The sequence below is a fragment of the Pagrus major genome, chromosome 12 (assembly GCF_040436345.1).
Source record: "Pagrus major chromosome 12, Pma_NU_1.0".
NCBI classification, from domain to species: domain Eukaryota; kingdom Metazoa; phylum Chordata; class Actinopteri; order Spariformes; family Sparidae; genus Pagrus; species Pagrus major.
Genome location: NC_133226.1, coordinates 15,211,129 through 15,228,838, shown reverse-complemented (window position 1 = coordinate 15,228,838; position 17,710 = coordinate 15,211,129). Strand labels below are relative to the sequence as shown.

At 40.0% G+C, this 17,710-nt stretch overlaps 1 protein-coding gene across 1 annotated transcript; it reads left to right on the top strand.

The window, feature by feature from the left end:
- Nucleotides 1-7,196: 7,196 nt before the first annotated feature.
- On the top strand, nt 7,197-16,901 carry ggt1b (gamma-glutamyltransferase 1b). Its single transcript, XM_073477936.1, has 12 exons — nt 7,197-7,363; nt 7,582-7,712; nt 7,826-7,915; nt 8,143-8,335; nt 8,615-8,775; nt 9,185-9,334; nt 11,211-11,347; nt 12,678-12,865; nt 12,970-13,097; nt 14,037-14,149; nt 14,282-14,395; nt 15,782-16,901. Exons 1-12 carry the CDS (start codon nt 7,197-7,199, stop codon nt 15,926-15,928), a joined length of 1,719 nt encoding a protein of 572 aa, XP_073334037.1. The 3' UTR covers nt 15,929-16,901.
- Nucleotides 16,902-17,710: the final 809 nt, after the last annotated feature.

Sequence of the window (17,710 nt, the reverse complement as noted above, 5' to 3'; positions counted from 1 at the left end):
GTTATTTCAGGCTCTTATGTAACAGTTTCATAATCTAGCAATATGAAAATGTGATAGATAGATAGATAGATAGATAGATAGATAGATAGATAGATAGATAGATAGATAGATAGATAGATGGAATTTATTGCAGGGGTGTTGCATTGGATTGCATTACATTTTAAAGAGGTTCATATTGATTTGTCCACCCCCTAAGGGAGCTCAGGTTACCAGGCTCTGACTATGTGTGTAGCCTGTTATCTGTTATCTCAGTGGATGTGAAGAGCGAGCTTGGAGAATTTATGCACAGCACTCGCTCGGTAGCAGATTTTCTGATGTTTAAGGGCAACATGGGCAGTACTGTCCTGTACATTAAAGGTCCCGTATTGTAGAAGGTGAGATTTTCTGTTTTTTTTTTTTTTGGTGCTGTTTAAATAATGCTTAAGTAAAGGCATTTTTATAAAAAATAATACATATGAGCTTGTCGGAAGGTGCAGAATAAAAGTATCTCTTTTCCTTTAAAACATTATTATGATTGTGAATTAATAAGTTAAAAGATGTTGTCATTTTCCTCTGAGCTCAGCTGCTCAGATAATGTTATGCTGCTGGTTTCCAGGATGCGAGTCGTATAAGCGTAGGGAGTCTTACCAATTGTTATAATTTCACTACGTCCCAATTGATCAACAATTAAAAAGCAAGTGAAGATATGTTGGGAGGGATATGGTATGAGGGGTGTTGGGCCATATTTCAAGGTAAAACTACATACTTGATAGTCCATTAGCTGACGTTGGCATTGAACCACAAATGAAAATCTGCATTTGATTACATTCACTGCAATTCACTTCCAGGTTTAAATAAATGTGTCCAAGTTGTGCGTTTATATTATATCAAACAGTAACTTTAGCTAGGAAGTGGTTGAATGCTGAGAAATCGGGACTTAGTGATAAAGATTTGTCTGATTCCCTACATTTATGACTTGCAACCTGGAACACAGCAGTACGACCTTTGAGGCTCCCACCCTTGACGTGGTGTCAAAGGAAAATTGCCGGCATGTGAATACGGTCTATTTGTTCCAGTTTCCAACAAGGTTTTTGAGTCAATAGCATAATGCTGTTGGTATCACGTGGTATCTGTGTTTTGCCAATAATCACGAGTTTTGGTAGTTGCCAGTTTGTGGGGAAAAAAATGTAAAATTTGTCAGTACAAATCTGCCAACGTTAGCTAACTAGTGGTAGTAATGTTAGCATAGGGTACGGTTAGGGTTAGGGTTGGTTGCAGAAACACCAGCAGAGACCGTGCTGAAACACAGTGGGCGATGCTGGCTCAGGCTTGTGAGTGCTGACCAATCATAGCAGACTGGGCTTTCGGGGAGGGGGGCATCGAAGAGACCGGCAGTAAAACGGAGCGTTCAGACAGAGGGCGAATACAGTAGAATGAGAAAAATAAAGTGCTTTTTGAATATTAGAGCATGTAAACATTTTAGTAGATGCTCAAAATAGTGTGAACCTTAAAATGAGCATAATATGAGACCTGTAATGACAGGTAAGTAGCTGTAGGACAGGCTGCCTGCTGAGGCTGAGTAATAGCATTAAAACTCTCCTGTTTAAATTGCAAAATAGTCTCTAACTAAAGTACATCCATCAGCTATGCAGACTGCATGAGCTCAAGGTTTGGGTGCGCATTAAATCAGGAATAGTATTGATCAAGCCCAGACAGATGGGCTGGTAGAGAGATACTGAAAAAATACAAACAAATTAAATGCTGAATAAATACATAAAAACATGATGTAGTAGAGAGGCTTTAACAGAACAGTTAACAGTTAAAGGCAAATGGTTTAGTAGTGATGCATCTCTAAAAAACAACTAAACAGCAGCCGACCTCAACTAGTTAAACTGGTCTACCACAGCCACATCACTGTTGGGTGTTGTTACTGGAGCAACAAACTTGAAACTGCAAATAGACAAATAGAAAAATAAAAATCTTGCTTTTCCTGACCTGTACTCAAATTCTTACCATACTGAAGTGATGTGTAAGTTCAAGCTTTCAGCCTGGTAGTAAGTTACTCTTAATGAATACACATCAACTAAATGCATGTGGTGAATCTGTGCCTGTCTGGTCAGTGAGGATGTGAGATGAGTCAGGGCCCGAGCTTTCAAATCCTAATCCACTGTCGGCCATTTATAATATAACCCTTTTACATCACCAACAGCTCGCAGTGTGATTGAGCGTAATAAGTTGTCTCCACTCCCAGACTAAATGCAAAAGCCATGGAAACAGTGATGAACTGTATGCTGGAGAATAGAGTAATATTGTAGTTCCCGAGCGCCTGGTGCATCCCCATCATGCTGGTAGTAAAGTGTAATGGCTCTCATTGGCTCTGTCTGGGTTATTATTTTTTCTCGACACCTTTTACCACCAATTTTACCACCATCGATCCTCTGCACGACAAGGCTTTTTCCAATTTACAATGTTTCGTTTGACTTGTCAGAAACCTCATACGCAGGATTTTGTACCCCCTCTATGCATAATACACTTCTGCAAAGACTGTCCACTCCAGCATGAGCAATGTTCCAAAACATGTTTGTTTTAGTGACAAAGCACCTAACTGGACGTCGGATATGTGACTCGTATTGGTCTAAAGCAAAACACTGAAATTGTGTGAAGTTGTTTAAGAGTCACAAAATCCTCAGCTGAATCAAAAAAAGTTCCTTACTGACAATCAACTTTAGTTTCTTTAATGATCGTGGTCACACTCCAGCCTTTACCTTTTAATAAAGGACCACTATGTAGGATTTAGAAGCAGAAATGAAATACGTTTTAAATAAAACAGTATGATGGTGGTTGTGTCAGGTTGTAGCCGCCCAGATGAGTGCAACGTTTTCCCACATACCATGCCCGTTTTTGTTTGAAATGGAGCTATGTAACAATCTATGGGTATTTAGTATAGATGATGGCCTACAGCTGTGAAAACACAAACACGAAGTGCTGGTGTTATAACAGCTGTAACCAGATGACGGCAAAAATAGACTGCATGTAAGAAGACTCCTTGGATGGTGCTAACACTTTCAATTACAGGGGGTAACAAGGATATTTTTGTATACCAAAACCTAAATGTATACGAAAATACACACTTAAAGCAAGATTTTGCCACCATGTAATGTTACTTCACTTTTGAAGAAAAAGCTCTGTTAACCTGATTAACCATTTAACCTAAACATAACCATCTAAGTATTACTTACATTCTAAGTCACCTGTCAGCTTTGTGCCTAATTGCACTCAGACCACTCCTCCTTCAGCACCTTCATGCCATCTGGAATTGAAACAAATCAGATGTTTGAGCACTCTGTTTGTTTTCCCATTTCCTCTGTTAAAAAGGTGGTTACCTGCGATAACCGGTATTATACATCTTACAAGTACCTGGGAGTTCACCTGAACAATAAACTGGACTGGACGGATCACACTGCAGCAACCTATAAGAAAGGTCAGAGCAGACTCCATCTGCTGAGGAAGCTCAGGTCCTTTGGAGTGCAGGGGGCACTCCTGAGGACTTTCTGTGACTCTGTGGTGACATCAGCCATTTTCTATGGAGTAGTCTGCTGGAGCAGCAGCATCTTGGCAGCAGGTAGGAAGAGACTTGATAAACTTATCAAGAAGGCCAGCTCCATCCTGGGATGCCCTCTTGACCCAGTGCGGGTGGTGGGAGAGAGCAGGATGATGGATAAGCTGTCATCGCTGCTGGTGAAGGAGTCCCCCCCCCCTGCAGGACACTATCACAGCACTGGGCAGCTCCTTCAGCGATAGATGATAGATGATACACCCCAAGTGTGTGAAGGAGAGGTATCGCAGGTCCTTCCTTCCTGCTGCTGTCAGACTCTACAACCAGCACTGCTCCCAGTAGACCTCAGTTGTGCAATAAAAACTGTATACATAACTCATTTCTCATTTTGGTTTGCACTAACTGGGCAATTTTCATACTAGTGTACTTATTATTTATTAATAACAATACACTGCCCACACTGTTTATAATTACACTGTTTATATCTGTACATATTATGTATATACGATTCTATTTCTGCTTTAGCTCTTCTTCTTACCTTTTTAGTATTTTGTTTATTTTTTACTATTATTATTGTTTATTGTTACATTGAACTGTCCTTTGGCTGCTGTGACGCACACATTTCCCCGTTTGTGGGACTAATAAAGGAATTTCTGATTTCTGATTACCTGACAGTTAGCCTGGGGCCTCCGTCCTGTCTCTGGCTGCTTATTTAACAGACCCCTCTCATCCGGCTCTTCACACTGTTCCCCTGCAGCTTGCTCTCAGTGCTCCTTCCTCCCCTCATGGCAGATGTGATCTTCGCCCACGCAGCCCTGAAAGCCTTCGTTTTCCTGGTGAGGAGGCACTTTATTTAAAACTTTGAAATCAGAGGGTTTTTTAATGCCATCGTGCCAAAAATATCTAGTTGCAACAGAGCTTAGAAGCAGGTCCCTCCTTAGATCAATTTGTAAAAAGTGTTGACCACCTGGATTTCATCCATTTGAAATTAACTACCAGAAAACTGAGGCTACTGTTAGTTAATCTTTGTTGCAGATATGTGAGGAATCCTGCAGATAAAGAACTATTCATTTAGTGAACTGTTATGCTTTGAGTGCCACTGCATATAAAGAGCTATTCATCTAGTGAATTGTAGTTTCCTCTCAGTTTCAGGGCCACGCAATTGCTCCGTGGTATTTTAGAAAAGTAATGTGAAGATTGACTACAGATGGCTGACTTTAAGGTCATCTCAGGTTGTTTCTTCTGTCTCTGCATTTTTTCTCCCCTTGGTAAAAACATGATAGGTGTTTTATGATGGGGTGGGTTAAAGTTTAATGACTTTCTCATAGTTATACATTGAGAAGCGCAGTTAGCTTATAACCTATCGACTGCTGCAGATCGAGGCGAACGCATTTGGTGAGCAGCTTGTCGCTGAGGCCCCCCGAGAAGAATCAAGGTAAGACAAAACATTTTAATACGTATCTAGGAGGTTTCATCTAGATCATCCAGGTGGTAAAATGTTGAATTCAAATCTAAGACGAGGATTTGGATTTAAATTTCTCTACGTCACTTCACCTCACAAACATTTGCTTTAAATTCTTGAAGCAACTTTCGAGATGGGTTAGTCAAAAATGTTTAAATGGTTTGTGTACTCTAATGCTCAACAGCAGCTCTTGTGCTGTGCAACTGTATCAATTCATTTGCCTGTTATGTAATCTGGCTTCATTCCTTTGACAGACCAAAGAATCTGCATGACAGTCGGCTTTGGGGTATGCAGCAAATTGGAGGTTTATTAAGCTAAAAAGCGGAAGGCTTTTTCTTTTTTGATTCTTCTCTCTGGCTGCGTAAAGCACAGCCAGGAGAATACACCGACTCACAGTCAGATCCTCTCAGATATACAAACTAGTCAGTGTTCAGACAACTTCACTTCAACACAACTTAATACATACTTGAGAAATATGCATCTCATCGTAGGTATTCATTTAATTGACAGCAGTAGTTACTTTTCTAATTTCTGCCCCACATAGTGATAAAGTACCTCTTAATCTCTGTTTAGTCAAACTTCCTGGCAGGGCAGCCCTATGTGTTGGCAAGTATTGAAAAACACACCTTCTTAAACTTTAGCCTGGAGGTTTTAAGGATGTCAGTAAAGGTGGATTTTTTTTATTGAATTAATCAATGTAAACTGGGATTAGGGGTGTAATGCTGCCAATGGGTCTCCATATTTAATGTGACCTATTGCCAACAGGTTGGCTTTGTCAAGTCAAGTCAACTTTCATTTGTTATCTCATGATACTTTCCATTTGAAACAAGTCTGGACCACACTCTCTAACTAATTTATTTACAGAGGCCCAACATGTCCCCCGGGAGCAAGCACGAGGCGACTGTGGCGAGAGAAAACTGCCTCGATGCCTTTGTGCAACACATATTTGGTTTAAGACAATAAAACTAAAGAGAAAACTCCCATCAGCCTCAGCTTTACTTTTATTCTTGATCATTGTGAATACATCACTCAGAAACGTAGCCAGCATTGGAGCTTAGTGCTTGAGTGACTAAGATCTTGATTTAGTTATCTTCAAACTGACTGAGTGAACTTGTAGCCTGTAGTAAAATAACAGTACCTAACAATACCTACACCGAATGTTATGATGAACACTTTTTTTTAAAAGGAGTATTCCACCAATATAAATGCTAATGCATCTGTGAAAAAAATATTGTATAAAGCCTTTTGTGGCTCCAGAGGAAGCTGAGCGAAATCTGATAAATTGACTCAAGTGATGTCACTTGAATCAGAGTTGATTGGATCCCAAGAAAAAAAAAATCTGATGTTGTGGAGTAATTAATAAGCAATGTTACCAGACCTCTATTGTCTGCTCTCCTTTCTGCTTGAGGCTACATCAGCCGCAACCAGAATAACAAGGCAGAACCTCTGTTGAATTGCCAGTTGAGGAGTTGCATTGTGGGTAACGTAGGTGCCGGGTTTTCAATGAAGAATGTGTGGAATTAAAAAAAGACAATAAATCTGGCTGTGCTGCATCAAATTTTATCCTTTTTTTAAAAAAACAAAAAACTGATAATCTGATTGCTACTTAATTGGTGGAGAACTCTTTTAAGCCATTTGATCTCATTTTTGAATGAGATCAAATGGCTTATTTCCCTGTTTTATTAAGTAAAAAAGCATGCATTCGCCATTGAGTCACCAGCTAACCTTTAACTCATTTGGCCTTCTGACCGTTGTTGTTACTTACTTACTTATTTCCATCAAACATTATTCACCTGTCAACAAAACTACAAAAACTTGTGCAACTTCCTGCTCCTAGATTGTAAGTCTTCAGACAGCAGGGTGTCTCATTGATTGGCATGATGGATTTGATTTGTAGAAGCTCAAGTGTAAGTTTGAACTGTCATGTGACGCATTATATTGCTTAAAATGTATTGATTCTGCTGACGATGCAATATTAATACAACATTTAAAACTGTATTGTGTGACTTAGTGTGTGTCGTTTCTGAATTATTAATCCTTTTGATCAATGTGATGTGTAATGGGTTTACAGTTGTCTTTGTTTGCTTCTGATTTAACAAAGTGCCTCTCTTTGCATCTAAATACAAATAAATCTTGAATTCAAACAATGCTTTTTGTCTTGACAGGCATTTAAGTATTTATTATTCCCGAGCTATATAAATGGCAAAGAAGACAATATTCGTGGCTCTGGCGGTTCTGCTGCTGGCAGCTGTTGGCACTTTTGTGGGTGTCTTCTTCGGTGTGGGGAGAAGGACGAATCCGAGTCAGCATGTAAACCTGAAGGCAGCTGTGGCAGCAGATGCTGGGCCGTGTTCAGAGGTCGGCAGGTGGGAGCTTCCAAACACAGACTGTAAACGGACTTGTACATGCATGCAAACATGAGCAATCCTCGCACACACTTGACTTTATCGTACATAAAAATCCCTGTGAACCTGCGTTGTTTGATATTTGTCTTTGCCAGTGCAGGGTCTTAAGATCTTCAGTGTAAAGACTAATCCTCCACCTCTTCCCTCCCTTGGTGTGCTTTAATTAATTTTTACCACAGAGACATACTGAAGAAAGGGGGGTCTGCAGTGGATGCCTCCATAGCTGCTTTACTGTGTGTTGGACTTATGAACCCTCACAGTGCGGGCATCGGAGGGGGGCTTTTCTTCACCATCTACGACGCAGCAACTGGTACACCTTCACTCAAGCAAACATCACCACCACCAAAGACTTCTATTGTTTCCCCACTGACACAACAAACCCTGTATCCTACATGCATTTCTTCATCTGTGACTCACACACAGGGCTGGTTGAAACCATTGATGCCAGGGAGACGGCACCACGCAATGCGACAGAGAACATGTTTGGGAACAGTACAGAATTATCCCAGAAAGGTAATGTTTAACCAACGCTATCTCTCAGACATGGAAATGAGTGGAGGGAAGCTGTAGTAAACATTCTTATGAAAGAGACTGACCTTGTGATAGGGACAGACAAAAGCAAGATTAGAGTGTATATTTTCTGAGAGCTGTGACAGACTCTACGCTCAATAAAAACAACAAAAACTTCAAATTATGTTGATAATTTAAGACTTTGTTTCCTTGGTTTCCATGGCTGGTAGGAGGGTTAGCTATTGCTGTACCAGGGGAGATTCGAGGCTATGAGATGGCACACAGACGACATGGCAAGCTGCTTTGGAAAGACTTATTCCAGCCGAGCATTGAACTTGCAGAAAAAGGTTTTCCTGTGGGCAGGGCACTCGCCAAAGCTCTGTCCAGCAAGAAGAACATCATCATCAAGGACCAAGCCTTATGGTGAGAGGTCTCAACCTAACAAGTATCAACCCATTCACCAGGGTAAATGTTCTGCAAATCATGGATATGTTGAAACTTTAGGTTTCTTTATGTTCAATTTTCAGTTTCATGTTGTGACAATTTTGTGCTTATGGTCTGGTTAGGTTCAGGCAGAAAACCACATGTTTTCGGGTTCGGCAAAAAAAATGTTTTGTTGCAACCAACACAGCTGCAAATTGTCCTGAAGTCTGGTCATGATCATAACTATTATTCTATTATGTATTTTTCCCTCTATTTCAGTGAAGTGTATTGTGGGGGAAATGGTGATGTCTTAAAAGAAAATGACACCGTCACATATACCAAGCTTGCACAAACTTATAGGAAAATAGCCGAAGAGGGTCCTGATGCTTTCTACCAGGGAGAGCTGGCTCAGAAACTTGTGGCAGATATTCAGGCAGCAGGTAAACACCTTTTTATTGTTTATAGAAAAGCTGCTTTTCTCGGTTTGTCCCGTTCCTCATCAGGTCAGAACACCAGGAAAGCTGCTTTTTCTGTTTTTGACTTTTGTCATTTTTAGTGTAAAGTTGCAAAATAGATTCATCTTTTTATTCTAGACTTTATTTTAATATCTAAACAGATTAGATTGTGTTTCTGTACCCACAGATTAGTGTCACATTAATGAAGCACATTACCATTATTATCGTTATCACCACTACCATTACCATTAAAAGTAATTTGCTAAAAAGACTTGAGGACATATCATAAAATATACCAACGTGCACCTCTCTCTGCACATCTAATTTTCATGATAAGGAGGATTTGTATTTCTGCCCAAGTGTGCATTCACAGTGTGTGTCAATCCATGTTTAGGCGGTATCATCACAATGGAGGATCTGAAGGATTATGTGCCTGTCTTGGATGAGAACCCTTTAAGGGTGAATGTGGGGGAGTACACCGTGGCTGTTCCCAATGCCCCCGCTAGCGGCCCTGTGCTCTTGCTGATATTAAACATCTTGAATGGTAAGCCTTGATGCTTTGTCCAAAAAACAGCCTGAGTGGGAGAGAATGTGCTTTAATGTGAGCTGCCTTCACTTTGCCAGTCCCTCTCCACTGTGAGAAGCATGCTGATCTGCTCGACAGTAAATCTGCTCTTAAGATACAAAAAGCTTGGCTGACTTGAAGTTACCTAAGACTGTCTTGAACTACTTTCTGAAACACTGCTCCACGTTTGTAATGCAGACAGGCGCTACTGTATCATATAACATAATATGTGACTGCAACAGATATCATTTAGAAACACATTTTTAGAACAATAACAAAGTAATGTTCGCATTGTTGGGCAATCCTCAATTAAAAAAAACATTTAATGTAACAGTCAGTGTTGGTTATTTTTAACCATCTTTACACAAATTAACCAAGTAGTTTTTAGGTTGTATGTTTAGCAGTTTAATTGATAAGAAGTCAGTTGGTTGGTTGCTCCACATTTTATACATTGATTGCAACATTGAAAGCACATTAGAAAAGGATCTCTAAATCGGGAAGAATGCTATCTTTTCTCAAAACCTGCTTCAAAGTTAATGTGGGCACCAGATAAAAAAAAAAAAAATTGAAATTAAAAATTGAAACCATCCTTAAAGAATTTAGTGATCCTGTGGCCTTTCTTCTCATGTCACAAGCCGGTTAAAGATTTGTTGTTTCGAGTGAATTATTACAATTATTGGATGGATTACCATGAAATCTGATACATTCAAGTGGGCCCATTTTCATCCTATACTTTGGTTTATTATCTAATACGTGCAGAATACTGACATTCCCAGTTTGATATGGTAAACCTCACTTCCCTTTACCCAGTGTTCGTCACTCCTGGTCCTCAGGTCCCCCTGCCCTGCATGTTTTAGATGTTTCCCTGATCCGACACACCTGAATCTAATGAATGGGTCGTTATCAGGCTTCAGCAGAGCTTGATGACGAGCCGCCATCAAGCTCTGCCGAATCTAGCTCATCTGTACTGGGAACTCATTTCATCGAAGTACTCGCCCAAATCTATTCTTTTTTTGTTGGTAACATTTTCAGATGGTGATTTATAAAGTCATCAAGTAACAAATTATGTAACCAACAGGAAGTTGGCATTTAATTCACTCCAGCTTTCAGATTAAGTTAAACCCACTGAGGGAAGAACTCTGCTTTTGTTTGATTGAAGTAATTAAGACCCAAAGATAATGAAAAGAAAGTACACAGAGTCTGAGCAGCAAAGTTCATGAACATGTTGCTAATCAAATCACTGCAACCTTTGTCCGTCATCGCTTTCATCGTGTGACCATCTATCATTTCTGATTTAACTCTCATTGGAGGAAATCCAAACTGTGCACAGTGAAGACAATGTCTCTCTGCTACTTTCCAGGACAGTCACAGAGTCAGCCTCTGAGGATTACATGAGGAACTTCCTTCCAAAGTAATTTATCTCTCTGAACCTTTCCTTTCCTGTGACTGGCCACCCACTCACTGCGCCCCCCTGCCTCACACACTTACATTAATCTCACCAATTTACCTCTAATTGGACACAGTCGAGCGTTGGAAGCTTCATGCAGACATTTCAGCGACTGTCCAAAACTTTCATCCTGCTGATTTACTGTGACTCCTGCCTCTGTCCGACAGCTGAAACCCATCAAACCAAAACTCTCCAGTTCTCTCACCCTTCCTCTTGATTCCCTCTGTGGCTGTCAGGCTTAATACCCATGGTCTGGTCACGGCAGCTTTAAGACTGAATAAAAACAGAGGAATTGGCTGGGTCAGGTCTATTTTAACTGTCTTCTACCTGAACAGCAATCTGAATGTAGACAGATGAGCGAGGCTGTGATTTAAATAAAGTTGCTGATCATTGTTATGTTTCCTACAGGCTACAACTTCAACTCAGACAGCATGGCAAGCACGGAGAAAAAGATCCTGACCTACCATCGCATCGTGGAGGCTTATCGTTTCGCTTATGCAAAGAGGACCTTACTCGGAGACCCAAAGTTTCTCAACATCACAGATGTAAGGTCATGGACTCTGCTCAAAACAAACAGTGAAAACATTGGCTTTAATTTCTGGGGAATTGCACTATTTTTGTGCTACCAACCCTGAAGCAAAAACAGCAGATCCTCTTGTAAGTAGGGAAATTGAATGTACCAAGCTTTAGGGTTGAAACTCCATTTATTCCTTCTCAAATTTAACATGCTAATTTTAAGTAAATGTTTTCACAAGGATACACACAGCACTTTGGTGAAAACGTAACACCAGTGTTTTGCATCTGCCTCTGGGTGAAAGTTTGTTCCTGTGGTGGCTATGTTAACACCAATGCTCCCAGTTGAGCTTCCAGTCCTGTCCAGGCAGAGTCACCTACATGCACGGCTAACTGAGCTAATTCGCTAACGGCAGCTACAGTTAGCATCAATTGGGGGTAATAGTTGCTTGCTGGGAGTTGAGGCAGAACAGGCGGAGGACATAAAGTGCGATTCAGTTTCACTGACATAGTTGGTGGTGTTTGATATTGTGCTGTAAAACATTGTGCACAAACTACCTAATCAGCTCAGTTACACAGTGCAAGAACAGGCATTCAGGGTACAGATTGGGAATGACAGTGATATGGTTAACACAAAAAGGGACCCAAACACAAGATACACAGAGACAGGGAGGTAAAGAACAAAACATGTCAATCAATAATCCAAACTCCAAAAATAGGAAACGTGATTAACAAAAAGGCAGCAAGTACAAATCAAGGGAACTAAACTGTAATCCAAAAACAGAGGACAAACCATAAAGGACAAAAAGAGGAAGTGAAAAGCAAAACATGACACATGAGGAGAGAACTACAAAATAAAACAGGAAATAACTAAACCTAAAGCTCAAAAGATGACAGACAGAGGCCCCATTCTTTCTATTACAAGTCAGTATTCCGTTAAAAATCAAAAAAATATCAATGAACATTATGCAGATACATTTACTATCAACATTTTCCAACTTGTCAGATTTGGAATTAACAGATTATGGTGAATATTATCTCAGTGGATTATTTATAGATATCATATTCACCTGCAGTCTGAAGTGCAGTGTAATAACTTTTTCCTAATAGTGAAATCAGTGACCTTGTAGAGCAAACACCTCAGTTATAACATGTAGTACAGCTTGACAAATCATTCACCATCAGACAACACAAAGACATTATTAAAAGCATGCACACTTTGCCTGTCTTAGATTAATAAGGAACAATAGTCAAATTCCCTAGAACGTGAATCAAAACTCAATGTATAAAACTAAACTAAACTAAACTAAACCAAATATTTGGCATGTAACTTAATTTCACGTCCCCATTACTCTTCCAAAGCTCATCCAGAATATGACATCCAGTTTCTATGCTGATAGCCTCCGTGGGAAGATCACAGATGACACCACACATCACATGAACTACTACGAGCCGGAGTTCTACCTGCCTGAAACCCACGGGACCTCACACATCTCAGTCGTAGCAGAAGATGGAAGCGCCGTGGCCGCCACCAGCACCATCAACCAATAGTACGGCCTCCTTCTTGACCAAGACAAATACTCTTACCAATGTTAGTTAAACCACCTTTACCAGTAATGCCCTTGATATCTCAACGGGTATTTTTGTTCCGCAGTTTTGGCTCCAAAGTCATGTCGGGATCAACGGGGATACTTCTCAACAATGAGATGGACGACTTCAGCTCCCCGCTCATCACAAACGGCTTTGGAGTGCCTCCTTCGCCGAACAATTTCATCAGGCCTGGTGAGATTAAGACCAACACACACACTCACAAACCGTAACACACATAAGAGTACTCGAATGCAGTACATTTGTAATATAAATTGGCTGTTCAATGGGAGGCTGATTGAAGGTCAAGCTGATGTCAACCTGTCCTTCTTGACACTGTGCACTGGCTTTTAAATAAATGTTTTTTTGTGCATTCATACTAGAAATGTCTTCACCTCCTCTGAAAGCACTGAATCAAAGTAGAGATAAGGCTACATTTTTGACAGAAAAAAAGACCATTTAATGTCAAAGTGAAAACAGACCTGTACAAAGTGTTAGAAGTAAAAATGTTCCTTAAATACAATCCAATCATATATTTAAATGGTTCTATTCTCACAGTGCTCCATAGTACTGTACCCTCAGTAGAGTGCTGTGAAATATGACCAATATCTCCTGATATAGGTTATTTAATATCCAGGAAAGACACATATCACTATATAGGACAGGATAGTGGTGTTTGAATCTGACTTTGGGTAAGTGTAATTTGTAAAGTGCCGTTTTTCTGGTCAGTGTCAGACTTAGCATATGTAAACCATGTCCATGAGACAGAGGTAGCCTTTTAGGTACGAGCTTCTCGTTTGGTCTTGGCTGGTTTGAGTCCTTCTCCTGTTAGGACTTAGCCTGTTCTGTGCCACCGTCATTCTCCTCCATGTTTGTTTGCTTGTGTTGCCTTCATGCAAATGTTCTGTCCACACCCGTGCCATGCAGAAGAATGCAAAGCATCGTCCAAATAACAAAAAGATTTGCTGTAAAGAGTGCAATATGAGGCGTACTAGTAGTTCAATTGATAGAACGTGCGACTTGGGTGCAGAGGCTGTCTAATGATAACGTAACATGAAAAATTGCTACTTTAATGACATACACTTGTTTTATTAGACCTTGTTAACATAAAACTACCACTATTTTTTCTTAAAGGAAAAAGGCCAATGTCTTCTATGTGTCCAGCGATCATCTTCGATAAAAATCACAAAATTAAGATGGTGGTCGGAGGCTCAGGAGGAACAAAAATCACCACTTCTGTCGCTCAGGTAAGACACAGCTGCAGTGAGAAGTTGTAACCATTTAAAGTATTGTAAAAATTCATGAAATGTGCTATTGTTAAGTATGGTACCTGGTTAGTTTCTTCTTGGCTGCTGAATTATAATGTTGCTGTTTCTCAGGTGATTCTGAATGCGCTGTTCTTCGACTACGATTTGAAGAAATCCGTGTCAGACGCAAGGCTCCACAACCAGCTGAGTCCCAACACCACTGTAGCAGAGCCTGGATTTGACAGAGTGAGTGTCACAAACAGCAAACAATACTGATATATGTGACTAATAGCAGGGTGGTGTGGTGTGTAGGGAGACAATCAGTCAACCAAAAGTCCAGCCAGCACTGAAACTTCATAGCTCAGTCATAACTGGCACCAGGGAGACTGTTCATTATATTCACCTTCAGGGGTGTGTCCAAAGTAACAAGGAGAAAAATATTCCAGCACTGGTGTGGTAATGGTCTAATCTGTGGTCTGGCTAGTAGGGCACATCACAGTATACAGTATGTGGGTGCCACTGATCAAAAAATAAAAGCAAATAATGGCTTATTTTGTGAATAAAACAGTTTGTAAGGTTCCCTCTCTGCAGAGTTCAGAAAGTATACTTGCAAATCATAATATATTATCTTATAAATAAATCATTGAGGGGAATAAATAGAAAAGGAAACCACATCCACATTGCTGCAGAAACTGGAGAACTAACCCTTGATTTGATCATTATAGATTGGGATGTAAAATAATTTGCTGCTCCAAAAGCATTAAACATGATCTTCACTTTTTTCTCTGGCATACTCGGTTCTGACTCTTGTTTGTACTTGTTAGTAATGCTTCAATACAAAGTTGTTTTTGATGTTATCACTCAATGAACATGGATTTGGCATCCGATTGATTGCACTTTGACCAGCACATCACAAGTGTTTTCTTGCTTATTGAGAGAGTTGTTTTCCCAGTTTAACTCAATATAAATTCTAAAAATGGGCGTCACTCCACTTTATCAGCACAGCAACAGGCTGCAACGAGTTTTGTTTTAACGTAAACACAGCATTATTGATCCATGCTGCGTGATAAAAAGATTTTACAGCATGTCACACCTGTTCAGTTTGCCTGCGTAGCAGTGTTTTAACGTGCTGTAAAAATAACTCAAAAGTCATAATTGACAGAGGTTCCTCTCTCCCACGGAAAACACTGCTCCTGAAACGCCTCGTCAGTAGTCCTGCCTTTAATTCCGTGACTTTGTGACATCACACTACGACACCATGTCATACATTGCATAATTCATGCCTAGTGACTAGTCTGGCATGTAAAATTTGATTTAACTAACACAGCTGCTGTGTTGTTTTTTTAGCGGTACTGGCTCAGGCGTGTCTGAGCTGACCAATCAGAAGAGACTGGGTATTCAGGAGGGGGGCCTTAAAGAGACAGGAGCATTTCAGACAGAGGGTCAGAGGGTCAGGTCTTTTTTCTTCTTTTATCCAATAGACCATATTCACAGAGTCGAAGTATAAAGTAGCAGAAAATGGACAAAGTACAAGCACCTCACAATTACAGTAATAGAGTAAATGTAGGCCTACTTAGTTACATTTCATCACTGCTGCACAGAATCAACATGTTTTTATGTTCCCGTTTGCAGAACGTCCTGGATGGTTTGGCATTAAAGAACCACGAGACAGATTACCTCAAATCAACAGGAGCTGTTGTGCAGGCGGTGGTTCGACATGATGACGGACTCCACGCTCAGTCAGATCCTCGCAAGTGGGCGTACGCTGCTGGGTACTGAGTTCATAAACACACCACTGATTATGCAGGGAGTCTGTAGCTGTGTGAACCTTGACACCGGCGGTACGAGCTGAGAGATTAGAGACTTAATAAAGAACCAGGAACTGTCCTGGCCGCCAATTGTTTCCTCATTAGGTGAGAATAATATCAATTTACTTCACAACACGGAACTCAGATAGCAGAGCGCTGACTTATTGTTCGTTATGACCTCGAGAACAAAGTGCCTCAGACTGAATGTGGAACACATTTATATATCACATTTTAACAGAGGTACACGTGAACGCTGGAATCATTATTTTCACTGCATTGGCACAGTGTTTTATTCACACTGTCATATGTCATAAATGTGTACAAATCCTAACTATTTATGAAGCACTTTTGTAAATCATTAGCAGTGTAGAGCTGTGTCCTGTTGTTCATTTAAGATATGATGTGACTTCTACAGTAATGTCTAACAACTAAACTCTAAATTAAGCACATATCCACTGAAAGAAATCAACCAAAACTAAGAGAGAGACCTCAAGTTTCAACTTTCAGTTATTTTTAAATTAACATAAAAACATTTTGTTTTTATGAGGTGACAGCAAACACACAGACAGAGCAGGAACAAGCTGCTGTTAAATTAAAGGTTTATAACACCTCAGGGTCAAACAGCTCTTAATAACTTACTGTAATTTCCCACAAACCAGAGTGCAATGGCCTATAATGACCCCATAACAACATTACAGCTGTTGCTGCTGGCTGTCACCACTGAGATTCAGGGCTCTTATTTTCTCAACTGGAATGTAAATGTGTTACATAATTACTGAGATGTATAAAAGTGTAAATTTATATGGCCTTACACTGCTGCACTGATTTGTATGTGATTGTAACAGTGTTATGATGGAAGTGATTTAACAATCAGAGCACTTATCATGTTATTGTATATCACATATATTTATTTTAAAGTAAATGAAGGACAATTTCAGTGTGAATGGATCTCTTATTTGGTAATATCAAATAGGAATGTTTTTTTTATTGCTTTTTATCAAATTTGTATTGTAGATATTGTAGATGTTTAGGTTTTCAGAATAAACACTTGAAATAAACATTCTGATAATATTGAGAACACACTGTATACGTGTTTTGTGTCTGAAGTCTGGAGCTTTAACCTGAACAGAACAGAACAGAAGCTTCATCAGCTACTTACCATCTGTTGGCTTAACTGTGGTTTGATTGACAGACTTACGCTGATGGTTAACAAGAATACGAGTCTTCAGCCATGCTATTGACTCTGTGAGACTGTGTGTAAGCACAATTGTGCTCTGGCACCAAAGGGACTACTGGATTTCGTCATATGCTCACAGTTTGGTTAGGTTTAGGAAATCTTTGGTTTGGCTTAAAATAACTTTGTTATGTACATAACTTTAGTTCACTATGCAATTTCAAATAACTCACTGTTAGCTTTTGGTTTCACACTCCACACAAAAAGCGGTCTCCTGGGTGAAAGTCCTGTGCTTGTTTGACAAAACCATCCACCCCAACCTCCTCCTCATGTGGACTTTGCTGCTGTAATAACAACTACGACCACTAGAGGCCGCCGCCTAACAAGAGACATAAACACGGGTCTTGATAAACTGCTTTAACGGTCAATCTATATGGTTGTTTCTCTGATGAGGACAGCCTGGCTTAATGCTAACGTCAGCATGCTAACATTCTCACAAGGACAATGTTAACATGCTGATGCTTGAAGTATGAAGCACAATTTTTACTTTTTTGATTAGCATTAAACACAAAGTAGAGC

What these genes read in the sequence shown, in the direction of transcription:
- ggt1b (XM_073477936.1), top strand. Translation starts at nt 7,197, where the DNA reads ATGGCAAAGAAGACAATATTCGTGGCTCTGGCGGTTCTGCTGCTGGCA. An exon ending in GATATTAAACATCTTGAATG is followed by an intron (nt 9,335 to 11,210) that starts GTAAGCCTTGAT and finishes TGTTTCCTACAG; the next exon opens with GCTACAACTTCAACTCAGAC. An exon ending in GAACAATTTCATCAGGCCTG is followed by an intron (nt 13,098 to 14,036) that starts GTGAGATTAAGA and finishes TTTTTCTTAAAG; the next exon opens with GAAAAAGGCCAATGTCTTCT.